We start from the raw sequence: 24,153 nt of genomic DNA, 5'->3' as shown, positions 1-24,153 counted from the left end.
ATTGAGATGATTATTTTATCATACATATATAAGTTATAACTTTTTTTTTTTAGAAAATGGTATATACAAAATGATATAAATAATAGTTGTTTAAGTTTAACGACAAAAACATTACAAAATTTGAAAGAAAAACATTAAAAAAAACACAACACAAAATAGTTCATTAATGATCATACAACACGAAGATCTTCAAGAATATCAATGAGTTCTACAACTGTCTCAACTGGTTTATCCAATAAAATTTCTTCGATTGTCATAGTAATAGAATTATGAATTAAATGCATTTGTTGATAGAACATTTTATGGTTTTTTTAAAGTCAATTAGTCAGAAGATAAAGGGATAAGGAGTTATAACCTTTTTTTTATCATGCATTAAAAAGTTATATAATATATTATAAACTAATACAAATATTTTTTTCTAATCTGCCACTCACAAAGTATGCGGTAAACAAATTCATCAATTAAAACAATTTGATATCTCAACGTTGAGAAATCAAAATAAATATGTACTTATTATAAGAGATTCAAACTAATAGATTAAGATATAGAGTATCTATTGAGCTTTTACTTAGGTGTCACGGGAAGCATTTCTTGAATCTCACATAAACACAATTTCATGATCTTTAACCCCAAAACAATCTCATTCTAAAAAATGGCTCTTTGTTAGCATTCCACGATCCTTTTTAAATAATTATTTTATGGACTTGTGTTTGAAATTGAACAATCTTTTAATGATTTAAACAAAACTATTTCAATTTGAGCTACCCTAACGGGGGTTTGAATTTCTGAAACAACAATTAATAATACATCCCATGGTGGCTTCAAAATTGTTCGGGAGAATAAATACTACAAATAACTGTTCCTAAAAATAATAAATCCGAGTAAATAGAAAAAAGTCGAATTAGATCTCTATTTTACTTGGAAGATGGCCAACCCTAAATAATATATCCCTTAGTAAGTCTTCTTTCTCAAAACCGGCTTCCTCACCTCTTTCTTCACATTGCTAACTGAGCTTGAACCATAACTGCCCAATGTTGCTTGGTACAAATCCTTCAACCTAAAAAGCAAGACAAATAATTAATAAATAAACAAATATTTTAAAAAAAACAAAAAAATGAATACTAGTGTACCTTGGCATACTAATGAAAAGAGTAATAACTGAAATTCCAACTATTAGAGGATATACTGGGGCAGTAGTCAATTCCTGCATGATATAATAATAATATTGCTTTAGATGAAAATTACCCATGATGAAAAATTGCCAATTTTCAAAAAAATAAATAAAAATAAACCTGTCTCTGATAATTGTCTTCATAGCTGTATTGGATTGAACCGAGGTGAATTTGAGTTTGTCTATCCAAATCAACCTCGATAACTTCGGATTCAAATTTATGTGTGGTTGATGGTAAAGAAGAACGAATCTGAACAAGGTGTTTCCCCCTAGGCAAGTCCTTTACCTGAAAGAAGTTTGAAATTGGCAAGGGAAAAGTGGACTCGATCCTAGACGGGTCAGCAGCAGATTTGATTTCAATTCTTAGTTGTGAATTTAGCTCTTTGATTCTCTTTCCCTCAACAAAGCCGCTTAAAATGGTTATTTCTGGCTGTTCAAACACCAGAAAGTCTAGACCCTTTATATCCTCTGAACCGACCTTCACAGTGACAGATTCTGGAGAGGCTCTTTCGATTCTAGAGGTTTCAAGGTCACCTCTGTGTATAACTTTAATTGCGTAGGTTGTGTCTGGGTGAAGGCCTCTCAAACGGTAAGTTCCTGATGAATCGGTTGTTGTCTCTTCGTAATAGCCTTTGGATTCGGATCTCGCTTCAACTGCTACACCATCCAATGGTTGGCCAGACAAAAGGCTAACTGTGCCTATAGCACTGAGGGAAACCCACCATCATATTAGCATACACAATGAAAACCATAAGATTATTGTGATACATTAACATTAATAGTGCTTATTTGAAATAAGTCTATTTGATAAGTGCTACTTAAAAGACCAAATATCAAATTACCTGTAAGCAACTCGTGTAGCCTCAAAGATGACTTCCCTAGCCTCCCCAGAGCCAATGTCAATTGCCTGTGCAGATGGTGAGAAAGCATACTCCTACATGAAGACAGCAAAAATTAGTTTGTCTAAAATAGTGCAACTATGAATGCATAAGAAAACTCTACTAGTCCAAGTAAGAAATTTGCATAGTATATCGGTCCCTGTTAAAGACATCAAAAGTCGATCTTTAAAATACTACAAGCCATGGAATAGCACTACAAAATTACCTTAAGCAGAGGGCGGAGGTAAAAACTTCCTGGAAATAAGTTATCAAACAGGAATTCTCCACCAGCACCAGAAATCGAGTTGTTCCTGTAACCATCTTCACCACTCAATGACAGCAATACTGGAGGAAAAAGTTCTGTAGCATCTTGTTTAGAGGTGATATGCACCGAGATTTGACCCAGCTTCTGACAAGAAAAGGAATGAGGTCCAACTTGTTTCACGTGATAGCCAGGCTGCAAAACAAAAACAATAAGATGACCATCCTGCAGAAGACTAACTTAAAGGAATTTTCATAATCAACATTTTTTCGATTGAGATATAGTTTTGACCAATATATAGGGAATTGAAGTCGGGATATTATTGTATCCTCAATAAATGTCGATTATATATATATGTTACCATTAACTGCTACCCAATTAAGACTGGAACAAGTATATAATTTAGATCAATGGAAAAACGTGGTTGTTTATTTATTAAACCTTTGAGGCTTCAGTTCTGTATGCGATATCATCGTATAGAGGCCCCCCAACAAATAGACCATCTGAACCTGTAATAGTTACAAGAGCTAAATCGCCCTTTTTAAGCAGGCCATTATTGCTATCCTCAGTGGCAAAGATTTTGATTTGAACACCCGAAAGAGGGGGGATGACAGATCCTTCAATATACAATCCAAGTCGAGCAGAGAATGTAGGTACGGCAGCTTGGCAACCATCATGTGTGACTGAAACCTAAAGGAAAAAAGGAAAGTTCAAGAAATTAAAACTTAGATGGACAACAGATTTTGCAGTGGATTAGTATATTACTTACATGATGCTGCCTAGGATAAAACAATAATTGTCTTTCACCCTCTTTCCTGTATCCACATAACAACATACACACATATAATTTAACAATCCAATTTGATATCAAGATATTTATATAAAACTAGAATCAAAGAGAAATGTGATATTTGCTGAGAATAAAACCAGATTAGGTCAGAAATTTGTTGTGAGACTGAATAAAGATACCTATAATCTTGGGGAGAAAAAGTGATTTTTTCCCCAGGAATAGCCCAAACCGAGTATTCATAAATAGTAGACTGGTCCTCTCCTTGATGTACAAGTCTGGCAGTTGTACCATCCAGAGGAACACCCTCATGGTTTAGCATTGTTACCCGTATATTTTCAGGTAACTCGGAGTCTAGCGAACTTGACTCGATATGGATTTTTCCTTTTACAAGGTACTTCTCTCCCCTTAGATAGACAGGCTGCATCAAGATCCAGAATTAAATGACAAAATAAAAATAAAATAACAAAGGGCAATAAAAGACAGATTTCCTACAGAATTTTCAGCAAGTCATAATAACTATTAATGTATATCACAGTTTTAGGAAAAACATAAATATCTATTCCAGAAATATGCCCTAATATTTCTTTTGAAGAATTGTATTAAAATAGGCAAAATTAAAATGTGAACAGTTGGGCATATTTCTTGATTCCCAAATCTAGAAGTATTGGGTATGTATGTCCCAGTGTTCTAAAGCTTTTGGAAAGAAAATTTTAATGCTCCATAATAGAACACATGTAAAATGTCTCCAGCAACAACATTTAAGTCAGAACAAAAGTGTGAAGCAACAAGTCACATACAGATTGATTTGATGTATCAATTTTCGACGAAGCACTTCCAAAGAAAATGCACGATTCAACAAACTGAATCTCATGCACTCCGGGAGATTCCACGCAAAGGCGCTGAAAACCTTTCTGCAGTCCACAGAAAAGTAGAAACTAAAAGTAAGTTTCAGCATAATAGAGCACACCGCATAGTGGACTTGAGATGTTCTAGTTGGTCAACGTAACCTTAATTTTCAGATCCACACGTGAGCCATCAGGTTGATTCATGTAGGCATCAACTTCATGAGTAGAAATTACATTAACCCAATAACCTTTCTGCAAGAAGGAGATGCCTTTTACATCTTCAGTCCCAACAGTGACATCAATAAATTTCTTGTCCCAGCACCAGTTATCATCTACTGATGTATCTTCAGCGGAACTGTGCTTCACCTAGAATAACAAGAGCTCATAAACCACAAAGCAATGTAATCTATTATAGATTAAAGTAACTCCACATACACTCAATTTATTTATCCACAATAGAGATTGAAACTATGTAAGTCAGGTATTTGATCAGAAAATAACAAAGTTTGTAGTTGCAATTGCAATAAATTGTCATGAAAAAGAAGACGAAACAAAACAAGTACCTCTAGCCTGTAGTTCCCAGGGAAAATGTTCAGAAATGAGAAATGACTGCTATCATCAGTCAAGTAAACAGTTTTTCTTTCCTTCTTCTTTCCATCAAGCCTTGCAAGCGAAATAGAAACCGACGAATCACACTTTCCCTTGCAAACTACTTCTCCAATAACATTTACTTGTGCCTACATTTCATAAGAGCCACGTTAAATATGTCATGGAAAATACTGAGAGACAAAAATGTAATTATCAAACTGTAGATGTTAACCAGCGGATTTGGTTATCTATTTGTTAGTGCATCGTCATAGCTTCATGCTTTTTGATCTTATTGGCATCTAACTTTTACTGTTTTATTTTTTCTTCCACACCCCTATTGTACAAAACTGAACGCCTCTTGCATTCTTTCTTTATCTAATGAAAATATGACCTCTTTAATAAAAAAAATAGTGTCATGCTTTTCGAACAGCAAGGATGTCTAGAACATACCTGATAGAATTGAACATTCAGTACTGGACTGTTGACTACAGCATCAACATATGGTGGTAAAAATACAAGTCCAGGAGAATTCTCAGATTTGGCTGCCAAAGCAGACAACCGATATTCACCCGCTGGGACCTGAAATATGTCATCAACATAAAGAAGTGGTTGATAACTTAATATACAAAACTAGCTTTCCACAGTTCAACTATATATGATATGGTATTATTATTGCATATGGTTCGGCGGACCCATGTTTGAATGGAAATTTCTGTGTTCATAATGAAACAATATAAAATACTCAAATAATGTAAAAGCAACCATCAAGACTCCATATAACTAAAATGGTAAAACCCTATCATGGATTAGAACTCAGCAGGTTAGGGACTTCCTCAGCCTTTTCTATTATGGAAAAGAAACTTAAGGCCTTAAGAAGGGTTAGGAAGAAAAATATCAGACTGTTCTTCCCAACAAGTTCCCAAGTCATCCATTCCTAACATTATAAGTTCCCATGCATCAGCTATATGTCACCTTAAAACAACCACAATAATAAGGATCTCAGTTTTTAGATTGAAGTTTCTAAATATGTTGGCATTTATAGTTAGCTATGTGTTAAACAGATCAAGTCATAGCATAAGCGCAGGAATAAAATAACAAACGGCAATCAACTGAACAAAATCCAGCTTACCTCAAAGCAGAAATTACCACTCTCATCCGTCTGCTTAACTTGAGGTTTGACATTCTCTGGTCCATGAGTCAGAGCTACCTAGTTTTATACATAGTCAACAACTAAAATATCTTAGCAAAAAGGAAAACAACTAAAAAGAGTGCATACTGGAAAAATTGAAATATCAAGAAAACATAGCTCTCACAAGTTGCAATATAAAGATAACTTCATTGTGTCCAGAAGAATAAAGAAAGTTTTACCTTTGCTTGGAAACCATTATCCATCTGAACTACACCGCACACATCATAAGAAACAGCCTGAATATCAGCAATCGATGCCATATTCGGCAAAACCTAACATAATTTGGCAACCAACAAATGATGGTTATCCTCCATGATAAGAGAGAGAGAATGGTGTAAAACAATAAAAAAATATTTTCTAGGTACAAATATAAATGGTTGTCAAACAAATGCCCTTCACATAGGTGTGACTTATGAAAGGTTAAAGTAGAACCAACAGGGAGCTCGTATCAACTTACCAGTATGTTGTCCAATCTTTTGAACTTGTAATGCTCTTTCTTTGCTTCTATTGTGTAGCGACTGGATGTAACCTGAAACGGTACCATAGGCAGAGGGGGAACAGTATTACTATTACCATTATATAAATGACATAAGAGGAGAACATTACCATAAAATCAAGAGCAAAGCAAAATATAAACCAAATGGGACCAAAGTTTATTCATTGAGATTTGAGTTAATTGACTAAAAGAAGGTGTCGTAGATAAATAATGGGCAAGGGAGTAGACAGTACTGAGACAATATCAATGAATGTGATTAGTTACCTGGTCAAGTTTGTAATATCCTTCTTTGTCTGTAGTTGACCTTTCTTGACCATCAACAATAATTTTAACACCATAGACTCCGATGCCGTTTCCATCAACTACACGACCCCCAATAGAAAATCCAGTAACCTAACCAAATTCCATGGCAGCATGCTTAAATCACATGGTGTATTTAAAACAAAACAAAGGAGAAAGCAGTCAATTGTATAATAAAAATTCTTCATGCCATGGGTGAAGAGATGGCATGCATAAGAAAGCAGGTGAAGATACATTCTAAAGGCAAGACTACAAATAGGAAATGGGTGAAACCTTAAAAGGATGAAAGAGTCGAGGAATATAAGAAGGGCAGCTAAATAGGAAAAGAAAGGACTAGAATGGATAGGCCCAATACTTGGGATCAGTAGTTATGAAGGATGTATATAAACAACAGTCACACACTGTCTATAATGCATAACTCAGCCATAGTCTAGGAAAACTACACAAAAATTGCATCATTTCTGCAAAACAAAGTATTCTAAATAGAATATCCACATCAGAAGAAACAGATATTGGATTTTTAGCCACAAGAGTCAACTGCTAAGCCATACATACCTGGAACTTTTGGGAAATCGTTGCATGACCATGATCCACAGACACCGGTATGGAAGGAGGTGAAACATCAAAAACTGTGTTTTCACCCTTGTAGTATGGTACAAGCTCATAAGCCCCTGTAAGAACCTCAGGAAATTAAGATATAGATAAATATTTTAAAGTATTCTATTCTAACTCATTTAACTTATTATAAACACTCACCTCAGTTCAACAAGACAAAATAAAAACTCACATAAACTTTTTAACTGAATTTTAAGTCAGTTAGAAAGAATAGCAAAAGGTTAGCTGTTATGAATCAGAATTGGGAAATATTCCTCTGCCTTCCCCCAAACCATTAAGCAAAGTTTATATCAAATTTAGGCTATAATGTAAGAAACGAGATTAAATGCCTTCCATATTACAACTCAAACCACTTGTGGAACTAATCGTAATCGACAAATTATGAGGCAATCACAAGTTTTCACATAAAACAGAAAAACATGAAGAAAAAAAATGTAGCAAGATAAATTGATTGTTACCACAAGGTATGGATTTAAATGAAAAGGTTCCTTCAGCATCTGACACAGCATGACAGAGAGCTTTCCTCTTCCCGGGGGCATTACCAGAGCCTTCAGGGCAATCCAACTCCAATACATCATTTGAGAACAAATAAATATGAACTCCCAGAATAGGATTACCCTGTTAATATATATAATACATTTATCAGCAATATGGAATATAATCAACATAAATTCCAGTAGAGTCAAAGATTTATTATGATAGTTTCAATTTTCAAATGTAAAACTGAAGGATGCAAAACCCTCCACAAAGTCCACTATTAACAGGAAATTGTGAAAACACGAAAAGAAAAATGAGTGTGTGATACTTCACGAAGGTTGCAAAAAGATTATCAATCTTACCTGTGCCACTACAGAACCACGAAGTTCGTATCCAGGGACAAAGAAAATGTCATCAACCAAACCATTTCCAAACCCTAATTCTACCTGCACAGAACATGTCTTAGTAAGTAAACAAACAAATTTGGGAATATAAGGAACAGCCATACGAAGCTTGCAAGAGAATGGAATCATAAAAGTGAACTGATTACCTCTGTAGAACCTTGAACTTGAACATTGAAATCCTTGTGTGAAGCATGTAACTGGTATTTTCCTAACACAAGCAAAAAGGTAATGTATATGATTGGACTATCCTTTCAACAATCAATTACTGTCTTAAAGTGTACCGAACCAGCTCACGACAGAAAATATATTTAGTGTTTGCTTATTGCATGAGTTCTAGGTGGAGGTCCCTCACACACTTGAGAAGTGCCTTTAAGCCAGCCAATGCCCAGACTAAGTGATCATTCACCCTTTGTGTCAAGGGCCTGCTAGTGGATGTTTTTAACTGGACAAAACATGGAACTAGGGGAATTACTCCCTTTCAAAATCCTAGTTGTCTATAAAAACTAGGATACCATTAAAGTTTATTTATTAAATAACTTTGATTAGCCATATTATGGAAATTCAGTGACACAAATATTTTTACACAATCAACATATTTTCAAACAGGAGCACAACTGGGGAGCCACAAATTAAGACATAATATCTACAGATTTCTTAAGTAAGACATGATCAAGATAGTGTGTAAATAATAACTTGTTATTTACGTATAAACACAGCCAACACATAAATCATTTCTAATTAGGCCAAAAAACGAAGAGGAAGATTGGAACTCTGAAACTTAGTATTTTCCTACATAGGGAGCATTCTTCTTTAAAGAATTCTAGCAACAAACCTGGGATGATGTTTGTAAACAGGTAACTTCCACTGGATGATGTTAAAGCAGTTGAAACATGATCCCCTGTGGAAGATAAAAGCTTAACATTTACACCAGAAGGGCCACCATTTTGTTTTGAACAGCTCTCTCCACCAACAGCTCCCACTACTCTTCCAGATAGGGTGAAGCTGTGGACAAATGAAAATGTACATATATCACACATGCAAAGTTCTGAAATTATTTTCTCTAGAATTAAATGCATTATTTTGCAAATATAAATGGCTTGATTATACACTTAAACAATGACTTGTACACATAATGAGCATACCCAGTGAAGCGGAAATTAATATCCTCATTGCCGTTGCAGCCAGCATGATCAACAACAACAGGAACCTGATTTTTTTCCCAGATATCAGAAAAGGGAAGAATTACAAATTCAAAGGACACAATACATATTAGGAAGAATATATAACAGAGTGCTACATACTTGTTCGGGATCCCATGACCAGCCTTGTGGGCCATTGACTTTTATGACAAAGGAACCCTGTTAATTAACAAAATTGTTATGCAAATACAAAAGAGATTGCTATATATGAATATGATGTTAATAAATAATTTCCAGCATCAGATAATTCATTGTTGGCATCTTTAACATATACTTTCTTATTTAGCATCTATGAAAAATAAATCATCTGGAGTTGAAGATTGTTTTTTATTAAAGGTAATAATTTTATTAACATAGAAGGAGTTGAAGATTGTGGGGATACTACAACAAGCACAGATCCAGTACAAAAGGGAGAAATCTCAGCAAGGGCAACTGATTTAGTCAAAGGTAAGTTCCAAGAAGCAATGCTTTGTGTAGATAATGAAACAAATAAAAATGATCCCATATTTTACAGTATGAAAATAAATTATCTATCCTTTAGCATGATAATATTACTGCCATGAGTACCAACTGCTTTGATGAGTTACTGACAAATTTAGAAGAATAAAATATGAATTCCTCCCAAGAGTTTAGCAAAATTTAATCTTGTAAGCAATACCTTGTCATAAACTGGCATGAAATAATAACCATTGGGAGCACATTGTGTACTGTCCTTCACAAACCCATCCAGTGTCCTAAGCTCAACCTATAGATTACAGGGAATAGAAAAAACAACAATGGTAAATAAATATATCAGCCATATGTTTCACCCAAAAGGAGAAGGTGTTCGTTCAGTAGGGATCAACAGTAGAATTAACAGATATATTCCGGATCATACATAAACAAGATAGGTCTGAGATCTTCACTCTAGATATATACTCATATTAACACTTCACTGAACAACATTAATGCGTACATACCGTGATATGTGAATAATCCAATTTAGCATCAGATGACTTCCTTGACTTAATCAAAGCTGTACCGGCCTGCAACATAGATAATCACTCCAGATTAATCACAGTCAGTAACATACATCAGTACAACTTAATTGCATGAATCATAAACGATCTCTCTTATTCTATCCTAAAATAACCTAACTGATGAACCATAGAAATGTAATTTCTACTAGGAAATGAACTAGTACTAGCTCTGGATCGAAACAATTGTAGCGTGTACCGTTAGCTCAAGTAATGCGACAGTAATAAACGAGAATCACTAACAGATCGTCATATCTTTCTACAGAGGCTAAATTCAGCAGAGCAATTCATCGATGCATGAATTTTGCTATGGGAAGTAGTTTTACCTCTACAAAACCGCCACAACCTTGGATCGAATCCGCGAAGGTGATTGTAGCTGCAGATAGTATCAACAAGAAGACTGTAAGAAGGAAGCTTCCGAACGCCATTGTTCGGAGGAGAACTCGAACGGAAGTGAAGGGAGAATGGTGCCTGTTGGACTTGGATCTGGTATATAGTATTATAAGACTAATTAAAAATAAATAATAATAATTGTGAGAGTTATTTTGGGCTTTTTAACTCATAACTAATTTATTGGGCCTAAGAGGTATAATATAAAAATGGGGACAAAGGATAAATTTAGAATTATCGTGAGTTTTTGTCAAATTTAAAATTCACTTAATTTTTTTTTTTTATTTTAAGAACTATAGTTATAATATTTTGTTATATTTAAGATTTCTCATTAACGGTGTTAACAAATCCGTTAAATTATTTAACATATTAATTCTTTATTTATATTAAACTTGCATAATTACATAAATTTTCAACTTTTCTTCTAAGAAAGGAATAAATGGACGGAAAACAATCGCAGCTCTCTTTATTCTGGTTAAGATGATTCTCTTTCTAGTTGCAGCTTCCAGCTTTTCCAATCGAATTCCGGCAACGATTAAATTTTCCGATGAATACTTCCAGTGATTTCTAGGAACTATTTTGTGCTCTCCTCTCAGATCGTCTTTGTGGTCGTTCTCTACTTGAAATCCGGCTTCTTTCGAATTCAGACAATAATTGTACATACGTGACAATAAACGAAAAAAATGAGAGCTTTAATGATGAACAAAGCAAACAGAGAATTTTCAAGGTTAAGATGACTATAAACATGATGAACACAGAATCTTCTACAAACAAAGAAAGGAAGATTCAAATGGCCGATGGAGAGAAGACATAGTCAGACAGATGAAATTGAGAGGGTCATCGACTGATTGTCTCCCACAGTAGTTTTGTTTGGCTGATAATATGCTCTCATAAATCAGAGAAGCAATTTTTGACAATCTAAAACATTACAGGAAGTATTGATCATAACCCATAAGATCAATTGTTATTTGAATTACACGGAAAATAGGGCGAGGTGATAATGATCGAATCTAAGGAGAAGAGCACTTTCTTGACGAAGAATTATAGTAATGGCGAATAACTGGTTCTTGAGAAGTTTTAATAACATTGCAAACTTTTGATTAGATTTTTTTATTTGGATAAACTCAATTAACAACTTGGTTGATGAACTGAAAAGATAATTAATTAAAGAATTTAATAAAATTTTGTAATAAGAGAAAGAGCACAATACATCACAAGTCACAATAGCGGGAATTGAAGCAATTGGAAATGAAGAGAGAGAAACTTATATTAAAAGATTGAGAAGTGGGTTTAAAACTGATAAATATTAATGAGATAAAAAAAATATATTAAATATAAAAAATGATAAATAATTTAACATATTTTTACCTAAATTAACACAGTTAGTGAGGAGTCTTAAATATAATAAAATATTATAACTATAGTTTTTAAAATGATAAAAAATTAAGAGAGTTCTAAATTTGACAAATCCTTACGACAATAATCCTAATTTTGTCATTTATCACCTATAAAAATGTCTAATTGTATTTGGGGTAGTATTATTACAAGTGTTTTCTCACACAAAGAATGAACACTAATTTTCTTATTTTAAATTAGTCATCTTAATTAATTTTTCACATTGTTAAAAGTAAAATCAAGGTTTTAAAATGCACAGTCGTATCGACGGTCTGAAGTCTGAACGGTCAATTGGTATTGGTCAGACCGCGAAACGGGTGAATGACTGTTCGGATTTTGTTCAATGTATTTATCTTTTCAACCTAACAAAATCCGGTTCGAACAGACAGTTCACCCGAAAAACTGACCCGGAAATTTCTAATAAATGTTTCTTTCTATTTTTTTCAATATGATTCTTCTTGAGGGTGTCTATTCGATTCTTACAAGTTAAGTAAATCTATGTATTGGCAGACCACTCTAAAAAATAAATGTGATGTAATCCCTTAATTTCTTAATTTTTCAATTTAATTTAATACTTTTTTTAATTCATATAAAATTGGGGCAAAACTTACTTTTATCTACTCATTTTATTCATAATTTTTTTTTTAATTTCAACTTTTTTTCTTAAACTCACCTTCAACTCGAATTTTTAAATTCGTCCTTGTCCTCATCGCTCCAGCGATCTTCTCGGAACGACAAAGTGCGCGGAGGCGGTACCGACTTGGGAACGATGAGATCATTAGCCATGGAAGACGGGAGAGACCGATAATTGTGGGTGGGGTTTGTGGTGAATAACATAGATAAGTGTACAGACTATAGAGGAGAGGAGAGGAAATAGGAGCGACGATTCGCTGGTTGTCGACATATGCGTGAGAGACATGATGCGTGTAAAGTACCCTAAAACCTGATTTGATTTGTAGTTCAACCAGGTATTCAGAAAGAAAGGGTTGATGACCGGAACAGTTTTCAAAACTTTGAGTAAATAACATTTTTTTTCTAATTATTCTCATACATTACATATTTGCTAAGGTATTGAAACTGTATTTGGTGGTGTTAAACGATTATATATCGAAAAAATAATCAATTTAAAATACAAATATGTCAAAATTGGTAGACGATACACAAAGTTGTGTTTTTATAAATTTTTTGAAAATAAATAAAAATTTATCCTTATTTAAATTTTATCAAATATTTCCTTAATTAGATTACACATTTTTCTAGTTAATCAAATTAATTTCGACTAATTAAAAGGTATAAATCCTAAAAAATATATTATATTCAAAACGTCTTTAAATATTATATCATTTAAAAATAATTAATTAAACAAAAATAATAAGTTAAAATATTACGAAGAGTATAGAATGGCATTTGGTCATTTTATTAAATAAGAATGAAATAAAAAAAATAAAAAATAAAATTAACAAAAATAAATAAATAAATGGTTTTGCTTAGGATCGAATGGGACTTTAGTGTGTAAAAATAACATGATACACAACAATAAAAACTGTTTCTTATAATTGAGATTATTTGAAAATATAAATATAATTTCATTAAGTAACCAACAAAGTAAATAAAAAAACGGCGATATTTTCCCTGCATGAAATTTCAATGGTGGGTTTTGGTGATCGAGAAGCAAAACCATGATAGCGATTGCACTCCTCTAACATATGCTGATGATGTTTCCAGTCATACTGTTGCTCACGGCCACACTCTCTCATTCAATCGGACAAGTCGAATCGCATGAAGAATCGGGCGTTTGGAGCTGCGATTCGCAACCTGAGATCCGATTGCAAGCTGACTTCAGGCCCGGAGTCATCACTCTCGACGGACATATTCAAGATTGGAAGGATATAGAAGGCTCAGAATTCTCTCTATTACCTGCCCTTGATCCAGATGTCGATAAAGAATACAGAGGTGGAGAAATGACAATCAAGGTATGTCTAATATTATCTTAGATTCAGCTTCGATTACTTCTTTTTTTTACATGTTTTTAATTTATTGCAGGCTTTGCATGATGGTAGTGAGGTTTTCTTCATGTTACAAGTTGATGGATCTTACACGTATTTGAAAGGGTATATTCTTATGTTTCTGAATATGCATTGTATCAGTTTTATGATTGATTACTAGATATAACATAACTTTTTTGGATTCAGCGATAGTCATAGATGTGCATCTGTTGCTCTTATGTTTCAGATTGGTGAGAATGCAACATATTACAATGTAAGCAGTTCTTAAGCATTATTTCCCATTTTCTAGATTCTCTGTCAATGTGATTCCTTATGTGAAACTAAGATGCATGTTTATATTGTAAGATGGGTGGATGTAGTGAGGCACCTGATACATGTACCAGCAAAACCTGCCATGGACATGAAGTCGACATCATGCATTTTGCAACTGGAAATGCCATTCCAGGTCGACTTTATGGTAGTAATCCTCTTGACAATATAAATGGAAATAGAGGCAATAGGTGAGTTATCAATAGTTTTTTTTATCCCCTTTTTGTGTCTGTGTGTGCGAAGATTCCATATTTGATCCTTCTATCGACAGATTTGGCCATTTGGAAGATGTCTATGCATGGAATCCACACTGTCGCTATCTTGATGGAATGGGTCCTTCAGGTTTGAGACAATATAACCTAGAATTGTGACTTGCCCACAATATGTATCATCTGAAATTGTGTTGGCACCCTTTAGAATTGGTTTTGCATGTGTAAGTAGCACATAAAGATCATTCCAATTTGTGTAGGAAATGTCTCAGCTACAAAACATAACTGGAAAGGAGTGTGGTGGCATAGCAGCTTCACTCGTTCCTCTGGTATTCTATCTCTCAAATTGATCATATTCTTGTTTTTAACTTTGCAATCTGATTCTGTTTTCATATGTTGTGTTTCTTTGAACAGGTTTTGTGGAGGAAGACAATCCATATGGATCAGAAGGACAATCTGGTGCATATTACTTTGAGTTTTCGAGACCTTTTAGGACAATGGATCGTCTACAACAGGTAATTTAACTGTGTCCAATTAACTTTTCGAAACATAAAACCATTTTAAAAGTTTCTGCACAGGATGTTCAATTCACCATAGGAAGAACCAGCAAAGTTTCAGTAGCATTTTGGTATCCTGAGGATGGAAAACCATGGCATGCATCTGGACATTACTCTATTGGTTGTGACTGGATAGGATTTGATGTTCTTCCAAGTGAAGCCATCATGCCCACAAAGGATTTGCAGAAGAATCCTTGGGATGTAGCCATGGCTTTCTCATTGTTGTTCTCTGTTGTCGCGTTCTGTCTTTCGGTTTTTGTTGGACATAGATTCTCCTCGTTTACTAAGTCCAAGGATGTTTTCATCCCTTTAGATACTTTTTAGTTTCAACATACTGTCATCTACTTTTAACTTCTTTCCCACATTTGTTCCTTATAATGTAACTGCAATTTTAGTTATCATATTAACTTTCTTTTCATAAAATTGTGTCATTTGTAATGTCATTATCTTAAGCAGTATTATTTTATTTTTATGAAAAAAAAGTAACTTTTATTAAAACATTACTAAAGGGAATGAAAAAAATAAAACAACGTAAGATCTTTCCAGATCATTGAGAGGAATTTGTTTACAATCATTCGCAATATTGTTGTTATAACTCAATTCAATCAATTTGACCCAGAAATTTGCGACATTTGTTGATGTATTCCATTGAAAATGAAGGAGATTCTGTAAAAGGGCTCACATGCTATTGGCAAGGTTACAATTAATAAGAATATGATCAGTTGATTCTTTACTTTTCAAAAAAATGTTGCATCTACTAATGAAATGAAATTATTATTTTTAGTTTATTTGATTTTAAGATTTTTTTAGTAATAGCCTCCTAACCAAAAAAACGAAAATTTTGATGATTTTTATTTATTTTCGCACATATTTCAAAGAAACCGTGATGGAGTCCTTTGGAGGGACACGTGATAAATGTAACTAATTTTAAAATCGGAAGAGTCGGTTAGAGAAATTTGTTGTCGGTTTACAGGTCAATCAAAACATGGGTAAGAGCATCTATGAGGCGAGTCTGTCTTCTCTCATCTTCGGTGGAAAGACGTCTATTTAAAAGAATTTTTCAAACAATTTGATTAGATCTTAGACGAAATTGTCACTCTAACCTCTTTTTACTAATGATCTCAAAAAAGTCCAATAAAAATCTGATAATTTTTAGTTGGTGACTCGAATAATTATAAAAATCAGTATAGAAAACTTGATCAATTATTAAGTATTGGAAAATACATTAGTCAATTAATAAGCTTAATTGTCAAATTTGGGCTCCTTATTGGGAACAATTAGGATTTCGGATATTTTATTTAAAATAATACATTTTAGGGTTTTTTATTGTTAAAATTATACAAAAACGAGATTTTGTCATAACTAGAGTTGACCCCGAATTTTGGACGGTTTTTATCATAAATCACCGTGCTACATTTTATATTTATTTTCTTTTTAACTAAATATCTTGTTTCTGAGTTTTTATTTAATGTAACTTATTATTTACGTGTAATAAATAAATAAAATGTTTTTTCAAATAAAAAAAAGCATAAAATAAAAAATTAATGTCTAACGAATTTTAGCGAAAAGAGTTAGGATAACTTTTGAAATTTGGTAAATAAAATTTTAAATTCGTTGAAATTCGATATTAATTCAGTAATATTAATATTTTATTTATTATCTATATATATAATGATGCTTAATTTTTAAAGTGTCCGGTCGGGTCGAGAACTGTGGTTAATTTGGATATATGTGAAAGTAAATGGATACTTAGGTCGGATTGTGGGTTGACCCGCCCATAAACTTAAAACGGTTAAAAATAAAATTAAAAATGCTATAGGTATGGTTCGATTTGCAACCTAACAAAACAAGTACAACCTTTTAAACAACTGAGCTAATAACACTTTATATTTTAAATTCAACCCAAAATTTGATAAACACGTGACATTTTAACAATATAAGTTCAACTTTTTAACTAACTAATTTTTATATATATATAATGATGCTTAATTTTTAAAGTGTTCGGATTGTCGGGTCGAGAGCTGTGGTTAATTTGGATATATGTGAGAGTAAATGGATATTTGGGTCGGATTGTGGGTTGACCCGTCCATAAAATTTTTACCGTAATATTTTTTTCACGGTTTTTTATATTATTACTCGTGCAAATGCACGGGATACATGCTAGTTTTATAAATATCACGTAAATAATAAGTTAACTACTATTAAATAAGTTAAGTATGATATAATTTTAAAATAAAGAATTTCAAATGGTTGAAATTTTTAATTAACCCCAATATAAAACAAATTTGACACTTTGGCATTGATCTACCTGAATAATGTGATCCTTAAAATATATTTGTCCTCATTGACCATGAAAATATAATTATTACATAAATGAATGAACTGTAACACACATGATTTATGATAATAGCTTAACAAACTCCGATGAAGACGGGAAGGAGCAAAAATAAAATTGAGAAAGCGGAAATAGAGAGAAAGGAAGATCGCAGATTTTCGTCATCGCTGGTGCAGATCAACGTAGTAGATTCTCTTCAGGAGGTAAGATGTTTTTCGTCTTCTCGATTGATCATCTTTCATCTGGTTCGATTACCTTTCACAAGTTAGGGTTATTCTTTATATGCTGAAAAGATACTCGGAATTCGTCCGTTCTACCAGTTTCACTTATTTACTTCCTCTTCTGGCGGCATGCTAGTGATTTACGTGTTCATTGACTATAATTATGGATCTTTCACTCGATTTATTACGAAAATCATCGCTTTTGATGACATTGTTTGTACATCTATCTTTCTGATCAACTTCTTACCAGTTCAATTAGCACAATTAGAAAAAAAATTTTGGTTATCGTTCATATTTTTCATGGAAGTGATTATGACTAAGGATGCTATAGAAACTTGCTAATGGATTATGGATTTCTTAGAAAATCATAGGCTACAATGCTCGGAAAAGATTTTGGTATACGGTAGAATGTTATTTTCTTATGGTTTGGTTGTGGAAGTATACCTTTTTTCTTTTTTGAAAGGATGTAACTTTAATTTCACCATTCCACGTTTACGCGAAGGTCGCATGTATGTGGTGAAAACAACCAACAAAAATATATGAAAACTGTTGTCACGAGTTCAATCAAATAATGGACAACAAATGAAAGACAGACCTCAAAAGGAAGAGGCATGCCAACTAACACAATTCAGTGAATTGGCTCCTTTCTTCCAGTCATAGTTTACACTTATAAATTCGATGTGCTTCCCTTTCTTTACTTGATTACGTGGTTCTTGCTTTTGTTTTCTCAATCTTGTCAAGGATTTCTCTTGACTGCCGATGAATTTATCATTGGTGGTTCCATCGAAGAGTTCATTGTGTCTCTCCTTGGTTGTGGAAATCAGTATTTTGTACCTTTAATTAAAAAAATGACAGAAACTGAGTTTACTGTTATTTTGATTTCGTATGTAAATTGTGGACTTGAGTTACTAATTTACGATATTCATTATTCCAAAGTTGTGACTAAGTGTTGGGATATGCCAGTTCGTGCTTCAGGAGTTCCATAGTTGTTGGAGCTGAACCACTTACATATGGCGAGGATCAAACCACAAGCTTTATTGCAACAAAGCAAGAAGAAGAAAATTCCCAGTCGTTTTGGCACCCTTACAATCATTCTATATTCTCTAATTGTTGTTGTGGCGGTCTATTTCCTGTATTCTACGTACATACATTGGTCTCAAAGGTTCGTTTTCCTCACATGTGAAACTAGTGCAGTAATATGAATATTTGTTAGTCAACTTTTTATTAGTGATTAAAAGGGTAGAATGTTTTTTCCTTGATGTTCTTGTGTTTACCTTTATTCTTTCTCTTTAGGGTTTTTGGAGATGCCTCTACCTTATGTTGAGTTTGCTGCTAGATATGTATTTAAAAAAAAAATGCCAATCCATCTTCAGCCAATTATTTTGTGCATTCATGTTATATAAGATGTAGTCTATTCACTGTAGTTACTAAGGAGTCTCCTGGACCAAGATTTCTTAGCTAGTGTAAAATGATTTAATATGGTTTCTGACTTAGAAGTGACTATCTTTTGTAGGTCAGTAATTCAAACAGATGGAATTATATCAGGTGTTGAGGTATGTTTATTCTGAAAACTTTGTCAAATTACTGTCATTTTGATGTGTTCATAACTGACACTGCGTTTTGTGGTGGTCATTGTGATGTGTTCATAACTGAAACTGCATTTTGTGGGTGTCACTTTGATATGACTATTTTCAAACTAGTATTTTGTCGCAATCTCTTCCACAATCACGGTGATATTCAAAAATTGCCAAAAAATAATGAAACTGATATTTTGTTTGTTTGGTATAAGAAATGTGATTGAGGCAAAATTTTGGAGTGTGATCCAAAAATTTCCATTCATCAGTTAGAGTTTAGAGGTTTATAGCAAATGTAGATTTTATTGTATTTTGATCAAGTTGTCAAAAACCTATAACTGACATTGCATTTTCTGGTGCTCACTTTGATGTGTTCATATCTGACACTGCATTTTGTGGTTGTCATATTCCTTTATCTTTTTTCCACACCGGGCTACCTCAATTTGAGATCATCAAAGTTGCCTTATATTCATGAGTGGGCTATGTCATCTACAGCTCTTACCTTGCTATAATTTGAGGGTTCAACTTAAAATTATTTTTCTCAATGGTTCTAGTTAGGATTTGCTAAGTTGATTTCACATATAGCCCCAAGACAATTTCATCGCCTTAAGGTTTATGGTTACAATTTACAACTGGTCACTTCCTAATTAACCTTGGTTGCATCCTGCAGGGTGATGCTGCATTTACTGGTTCAAATAAATCAAATATTCCCAAATATGCAGTAAGTTACTTTTATTTTTAACCCATCAGGTAGCTCAAGTGAAAATAGTCTCAAGTTCGATTCCCACTTTTATTTTTAAGTGGAGTATCGTGCTAGACTCCTCCAAAGAAAAACCCTGGTTGCAAAAAAAAAAGGTTTCTTTTAGTTTAGCCAGTACCATGAATGTGCTTTTTCACTTCTTTTTTCCTTATTCTTGTTCACCATGTTTATTTTTCACCGTTTCAATAGATTTTAAGCACTTCAAAGGGTTTAGTAACAGTGGAGCTGTATAAGGATGGTTCACCTGAGGTGGTTGATGAATTTATCGTTTTATGGTGGGTACTTTTATAAATTGCCCTATATTAATACATCAGCAGCTTTATCAATTAAATTCTTCAGCAGATGATACATGTGCTCTGTTATTTTCCCCTTTTGTCTCATTTTCTGTCTCCTACGAATTGTCCTTTTTTTCTTTTCTTTTTTATGCATGTAGGTTCTCATTGATTTTTTTAACTGTGATAAGAGGGATGTCTGATTAGTTTTACAATAATTTCCAGTCAGAAAGGACACTTCAAGGGGATGCCTTTTCATCGTGTAATTAAGAACTTTGTGATTCAAGGAGGTGACTCAAATGAACCTGGTGCTACAGAAGATTGGACTACTAAAGGAAAACATAACAATCATCTTGACTCAAGGTTAGTGCTGGCTCATTGTCTACTTCTGAAGTACTCAGTATTAATCCAAATAACCCCACCATCGATAAATATCATTCACATCATCAGTTAAAATACCCTTACTTTACTTTAAATATTAGTTATTTAACCCAACTAATCCAATTTTTCTTCCATCAAGATTATTTCGAGAAAAATAAATGCATCAAACAAGCTCTAAGTTGATAGGAACTCTAATTTCTAAACACTAGTACTATAGATCTCATTTACTGTGAATACTGAAGCTGTGATTTTCGTCCAGCTTGAAACACGAAGCATTTATGCTTGGTACCTCTAAGGTGAAACCTGGCAAAAAGGGTTTCGAGCTTTTCATTACAACCGCCCCAATCCCAGATCTAAATGAAAAGTTGATAGTTTTTGGGCAAGTCATCAAAGGTGAAGATATTGTGCAGGTATTTCCTTTGATCATTATGTTATCTTTTACTACCTTCTCTGACTTTGTCTAACACTTGATAAAGATCTTCTATCTCTGATTGCCTTATGATAGACAGAAAATCTTCTCCTTAATGTGCCTATTTTCTGTTTTTTGAGAATCGGTACTCTATTTTGTGTGGGTTGACCTACTTTTACCAGTTGGAATTTGTATAATGTCTGAATGTTATCACCACAATTTTGCTTCTTTTGGTAGGAAATTGAGGAGGTGGACACAGATGAACACTATAAACCTAAATCCCCTATTGGTATTATCAACATTAGCCTAAAAGAGACAGTTTAATATCGAAGAAGATGATTTCAGTTGTTTGAAGGGATTTCTTTTTGTATGGCTGATGAGTTATGACCGACAATCTCATGAAGAGTGCCACCGTAGAAGTTCGAACCTTTTCTGTGGGAGTTGTGGCTGGATTAATTTATTTTTGTTATCGATGGAGGTTTGCTCACTCACATAACCATTTGTATATTATTATTGGAGCCAGAGCTATTTCCAACTAGATGTATTGCTATATAGGTGCTACATTGTTTTTGGAGTTGGAATTCAAAAAAAAGGAAGATGAAGAAGAAGATTGGGTTAAGTTGTGTTCACTTTTTTTCCATTTATGTGAGGTTTCAATGTGAAATGATACAAATAATCATATGATCTAATAAGTCATAAGGTTTACTATCAAATTCTATAATTTACTTAAAATTTGGTTTACTATACAAAATCTATAATTTACTTAAAATTTTAGTCACTTGTATGCTCAGAATTTATCTTAGAGTTTATTTAAAATAATATTGGCCTTGTCCTTAAATTGTGGCTCCTTAACATGTTTTCAAAGCCTTTAATTTATTATAGAGTAATGATAGGGGGAGCGAAAAAATTGTAGCGAATGATGTGGCATTGTACATGTCACCTAATAAATAGGACGTGTATCAATTTTTCTCTCTTTTATTTTAAATTGTACATGTCACCAAACTGTATTTAATAATTTCGCTCTCTTAATTTTTTTTTATTTAAATAAATTATTTAATATTTTCCCTTCCTTAATTTTATTATAAAATTATTATAAATATTTACTTAATTTAAAATAAAAAAAAATTGTAATTTTAACTTAAAATACAAATTATTAATATTTATAATAAATAAAATTCAAATTACTAATTTTCAACATAAATAATTATATAGTATTCACTCCATTGCTCACAACAAATTATTCGGAAAAGTTATATAAAAATGAAAGTTATAATATTATTTTGAAGGTGAATTTTAATATATATCTTATAAGAAAATTAAATAAGAATAAAAAGAGACTTTTTATTTTTTAAGAGAAATAAGAATGATTTAAAGAAGAGAAATAATAATTTAATATGAATATTTTTTAAGAGAAATAATTCAAATTATGAATATATATATATTTAATTTTTATTTTATATATATTTATATTTAAAATTTAATATATATTTTAAAAAATATGTGCATTTATATATTTTATTAATTTAATTTATTCATTCTCCTTAATATTATTTATATATAAAAAATATATAAATAAATTAATTAACTATTAATCGTAAAAAATTAATTAAATTAAAAAAAATTAATCATATTCATAACTTCTTATTCTTTTTTATATATATATTTATTAATTTCTACAGTTATTACTTATATATATATTAATTAATTTAAATATACAATTATAAATTAATAGATAAAAAGAGAAAAAATATAAATGGAGAGAAGAGAGAAATTATTAATGAAAGAAAGAGAGATAAATAAATATATTAAAGAAGACCTAGTCATCAATCCTAATCACTTTCACGTGTCATTCGCTACACTTTCGTTACAATATTTTCGCTCCCCCTATCATTACTCTTTATTATATACATGATATTTATGTTACTAAATTAACTATGGTTAAAATTTTATAAATTTTTTATTTATAAATGTCATATAATAATAAATTAATAATATTTAAAACTATTATTTTAACAATAAAAAAATTAAATTATGAGATTTGAGATAAAGAGATCTAAAATTTTAATTGATCACATAATAAAATAACTTGAATTATATTATTTGTATTTATAATTAAGTATAAAATTAATTAAAAAAAATTATGTGTCCATTTATTTAATAAATAATATATTTTTAATTTGTATATATTAATCACTTTATTATGTAAAAATGTATATAAAATTGGAAAAAATACATTCATATTCATATATATATATATATATATATATATTTAGATTTAGATGGTTCATGTATATCTAACTTAAAAAAATGATATAAATCATTTAAGTACAATCAATCACAAAATAAAGATAAATACAACAATGTTGTCCAAGAAATTATCAAGAAATTATCGCTGGTAAATTTTTGAAAAAACAATTAACTCTCCGATCAACTCTACCGAATTTTTAAAATAAAACTTAAAAAAAGCGTCATAATAATATAGTACTAATTAAGACTATGATAAATTTATAAAATAATTTAACATCTCACATTTAAAATCTTAAATTTTTAATTTAATTAATATTTATATATTTAAAATTAGGAAGATAACATTATTTCATTTTCAACTAAATTTTTTTTAAGTAAAAGTTGAATTCCTAAGATCATCTCCAATGATACCATTTTGGGACTATGGCACGCAAATATGCGTCGTTACTCAATACAATTGCATATATTTATTTATTTTTACATTTTAGCCTTTCAAATTTTTATTTATTTAATTTTATATATTATACTCATTTATATAAGTTATTTATATTTTAATTTGTTTATATGTTTTATTTTTTTATATGTTTTATTTTTATCCTATATTTTATATTAAGTTTATTTATATAATTATTAATTTAATTTATTTATATAATTTAATTCATTTATATAATATTTTTTATATAACATAAATTTATAATAATGTTCAAAAAGAAATTTACAATATTTTTTACAAATCATCTCCTTTTTATTTGTACAAATAATTTTTATTTCAATCTCTTATGTATTTTTTTTGTGTTCATGTATTATAATTTTTGAATTTTTAATAAATTTTTATAATTAATTTACAATAATTGAATG

At 31.7% G+C, this 24,153-nt stretch overlaps 3 protein-coding genes across 4 annotated transcripts; 2 read left to right on the top strand and 1 right to left on the bottom strand.

Moving 5' to 3' along the window:
• Positions 1-735: 735 nt before the first annotated feature.
• On the bottom strand, positions 736-10,708 carry LOC124920247 (nodal modulator 1). The gene is made up of 26 exons (XM_047460692.1): positions 10,557-10,708; positions 10,174-10,239; positions 9,873-9,959; positions 9,317-9,373; positions 9,158-9,222; positions 8,848-9,017; positions 8,162-8,223; positions 7,974-8,057; positions 7,593-7,752; positions 7,075-7,190; positions 6,484-6,612; positions 6,181-6,252; positions 5,903-5,995; positions 5,664-5,741; positions 4,985-5,113; positions 4,510-4,683; positions 4,109-4,312; positions 3,899-4,012; positions 3,281-3,519; positions 3,081-3,126; positions 2,753-3,001; positions 2,276-2,506; positions 2,014-2,105; positions 1,293-1,878; positions 1,131-1,204; positions 736-1,057 (listed from the first exon to the last, which is right to left on the bottom strand). The coding sequence occupies exons 1-26, from the start codon at positions 10,656-10,658 to the stop codon at positions 952-954; spliced, it is 3,585 nt and encodes a 1,194-aa protein (XP_047316648.1). The 5' UTR covers positions 10,659-10,708; the 3' UTR covers positions 736-951.
• Positions 10,709-13,694: 2,986 nt separating this feature from the next.
• LOC124916494 lies at positions 13,695-15,420 on the top strand. The gene is made up of 8 exons (XM_047457219.1): positions 13,695-13,988; positions 14,059-14,126; positions 14,208-14,274; positions 14,367-14,521; positions 14,602-14,672; positions 14,800-14,868; positions 14,954-15,054; positions 15,118-15,420. The coding sequence occupies exons 1-8, from the start codon at positions 13,722-13,724 to the stop codon at positions 15,418-15,420; spliced, it is 1,101 nt and encodes a 366-aa protein (XP_047313175.1). The 5' UTR covers positions 13,695-13,721.
• A 2,056-nt stretch (positions 15,421-17,476) lies between these two features.
• On the top strand, positions 17,477-21,732 carry LOC124916479 (peptidyl-prolyl cis-trans isomerase CYP21-4-like). 2 transcript variants are annotated; one of them, XM_047457199.1, is made up of 8 exons: positions 17,477-17,631; positions 18,616-18,814; positions 19,166-19,205; positions 19,897-19,947; positions 20,176-20,261; positions 20,484-20,621; positions 20,899-21,049; positions 21,286-21,732. In XM_047457199.1, the coding sequence occupies exons 2-8, from the start codon at positions 18,663-18,665 to the stop codon at positions 21,370-21,372; spliced, it is 705 nt and encodes a 234-aa protein (XP_047313155.1). In that variant the 5' UTR covers positions 17,477-17,631; positions 18,616-18,662; the 3' UTR covers positions 21,373-21,732. The 2 variants fall into 2 exon arrangements, with proteins under 2 accessions (XP_047313155.1, XP_047313164.1); XM_047457208.1 differs by having other exon boundaries at positions 17,511-17,634; positions 18,631-18,814.
• The last annotated feature ends 2,421 nt before the right edge of the window (positions 21,733-24,153 follow it).

This window comes from Impatiens glandulifera, chromosome 1 (assembly GCF_907164915.1).
Source record: "Impatiens glandulifera chromosome 1, dImpGla2.1, whole genome shotgun sequence".
NCBI classification, from domain to species: Eukaryota; Viridiplantae; Streptophyta; class Magnoliopsida; order Ericales; family Balsaminaceae; genus Impatiens; species Impatiens glandulifera.
The sequence above is the reverse complement of the archived record's forward strand: the minus strand, read 5'-3'. Positions and strand labels throughout refer to the sequence as shown.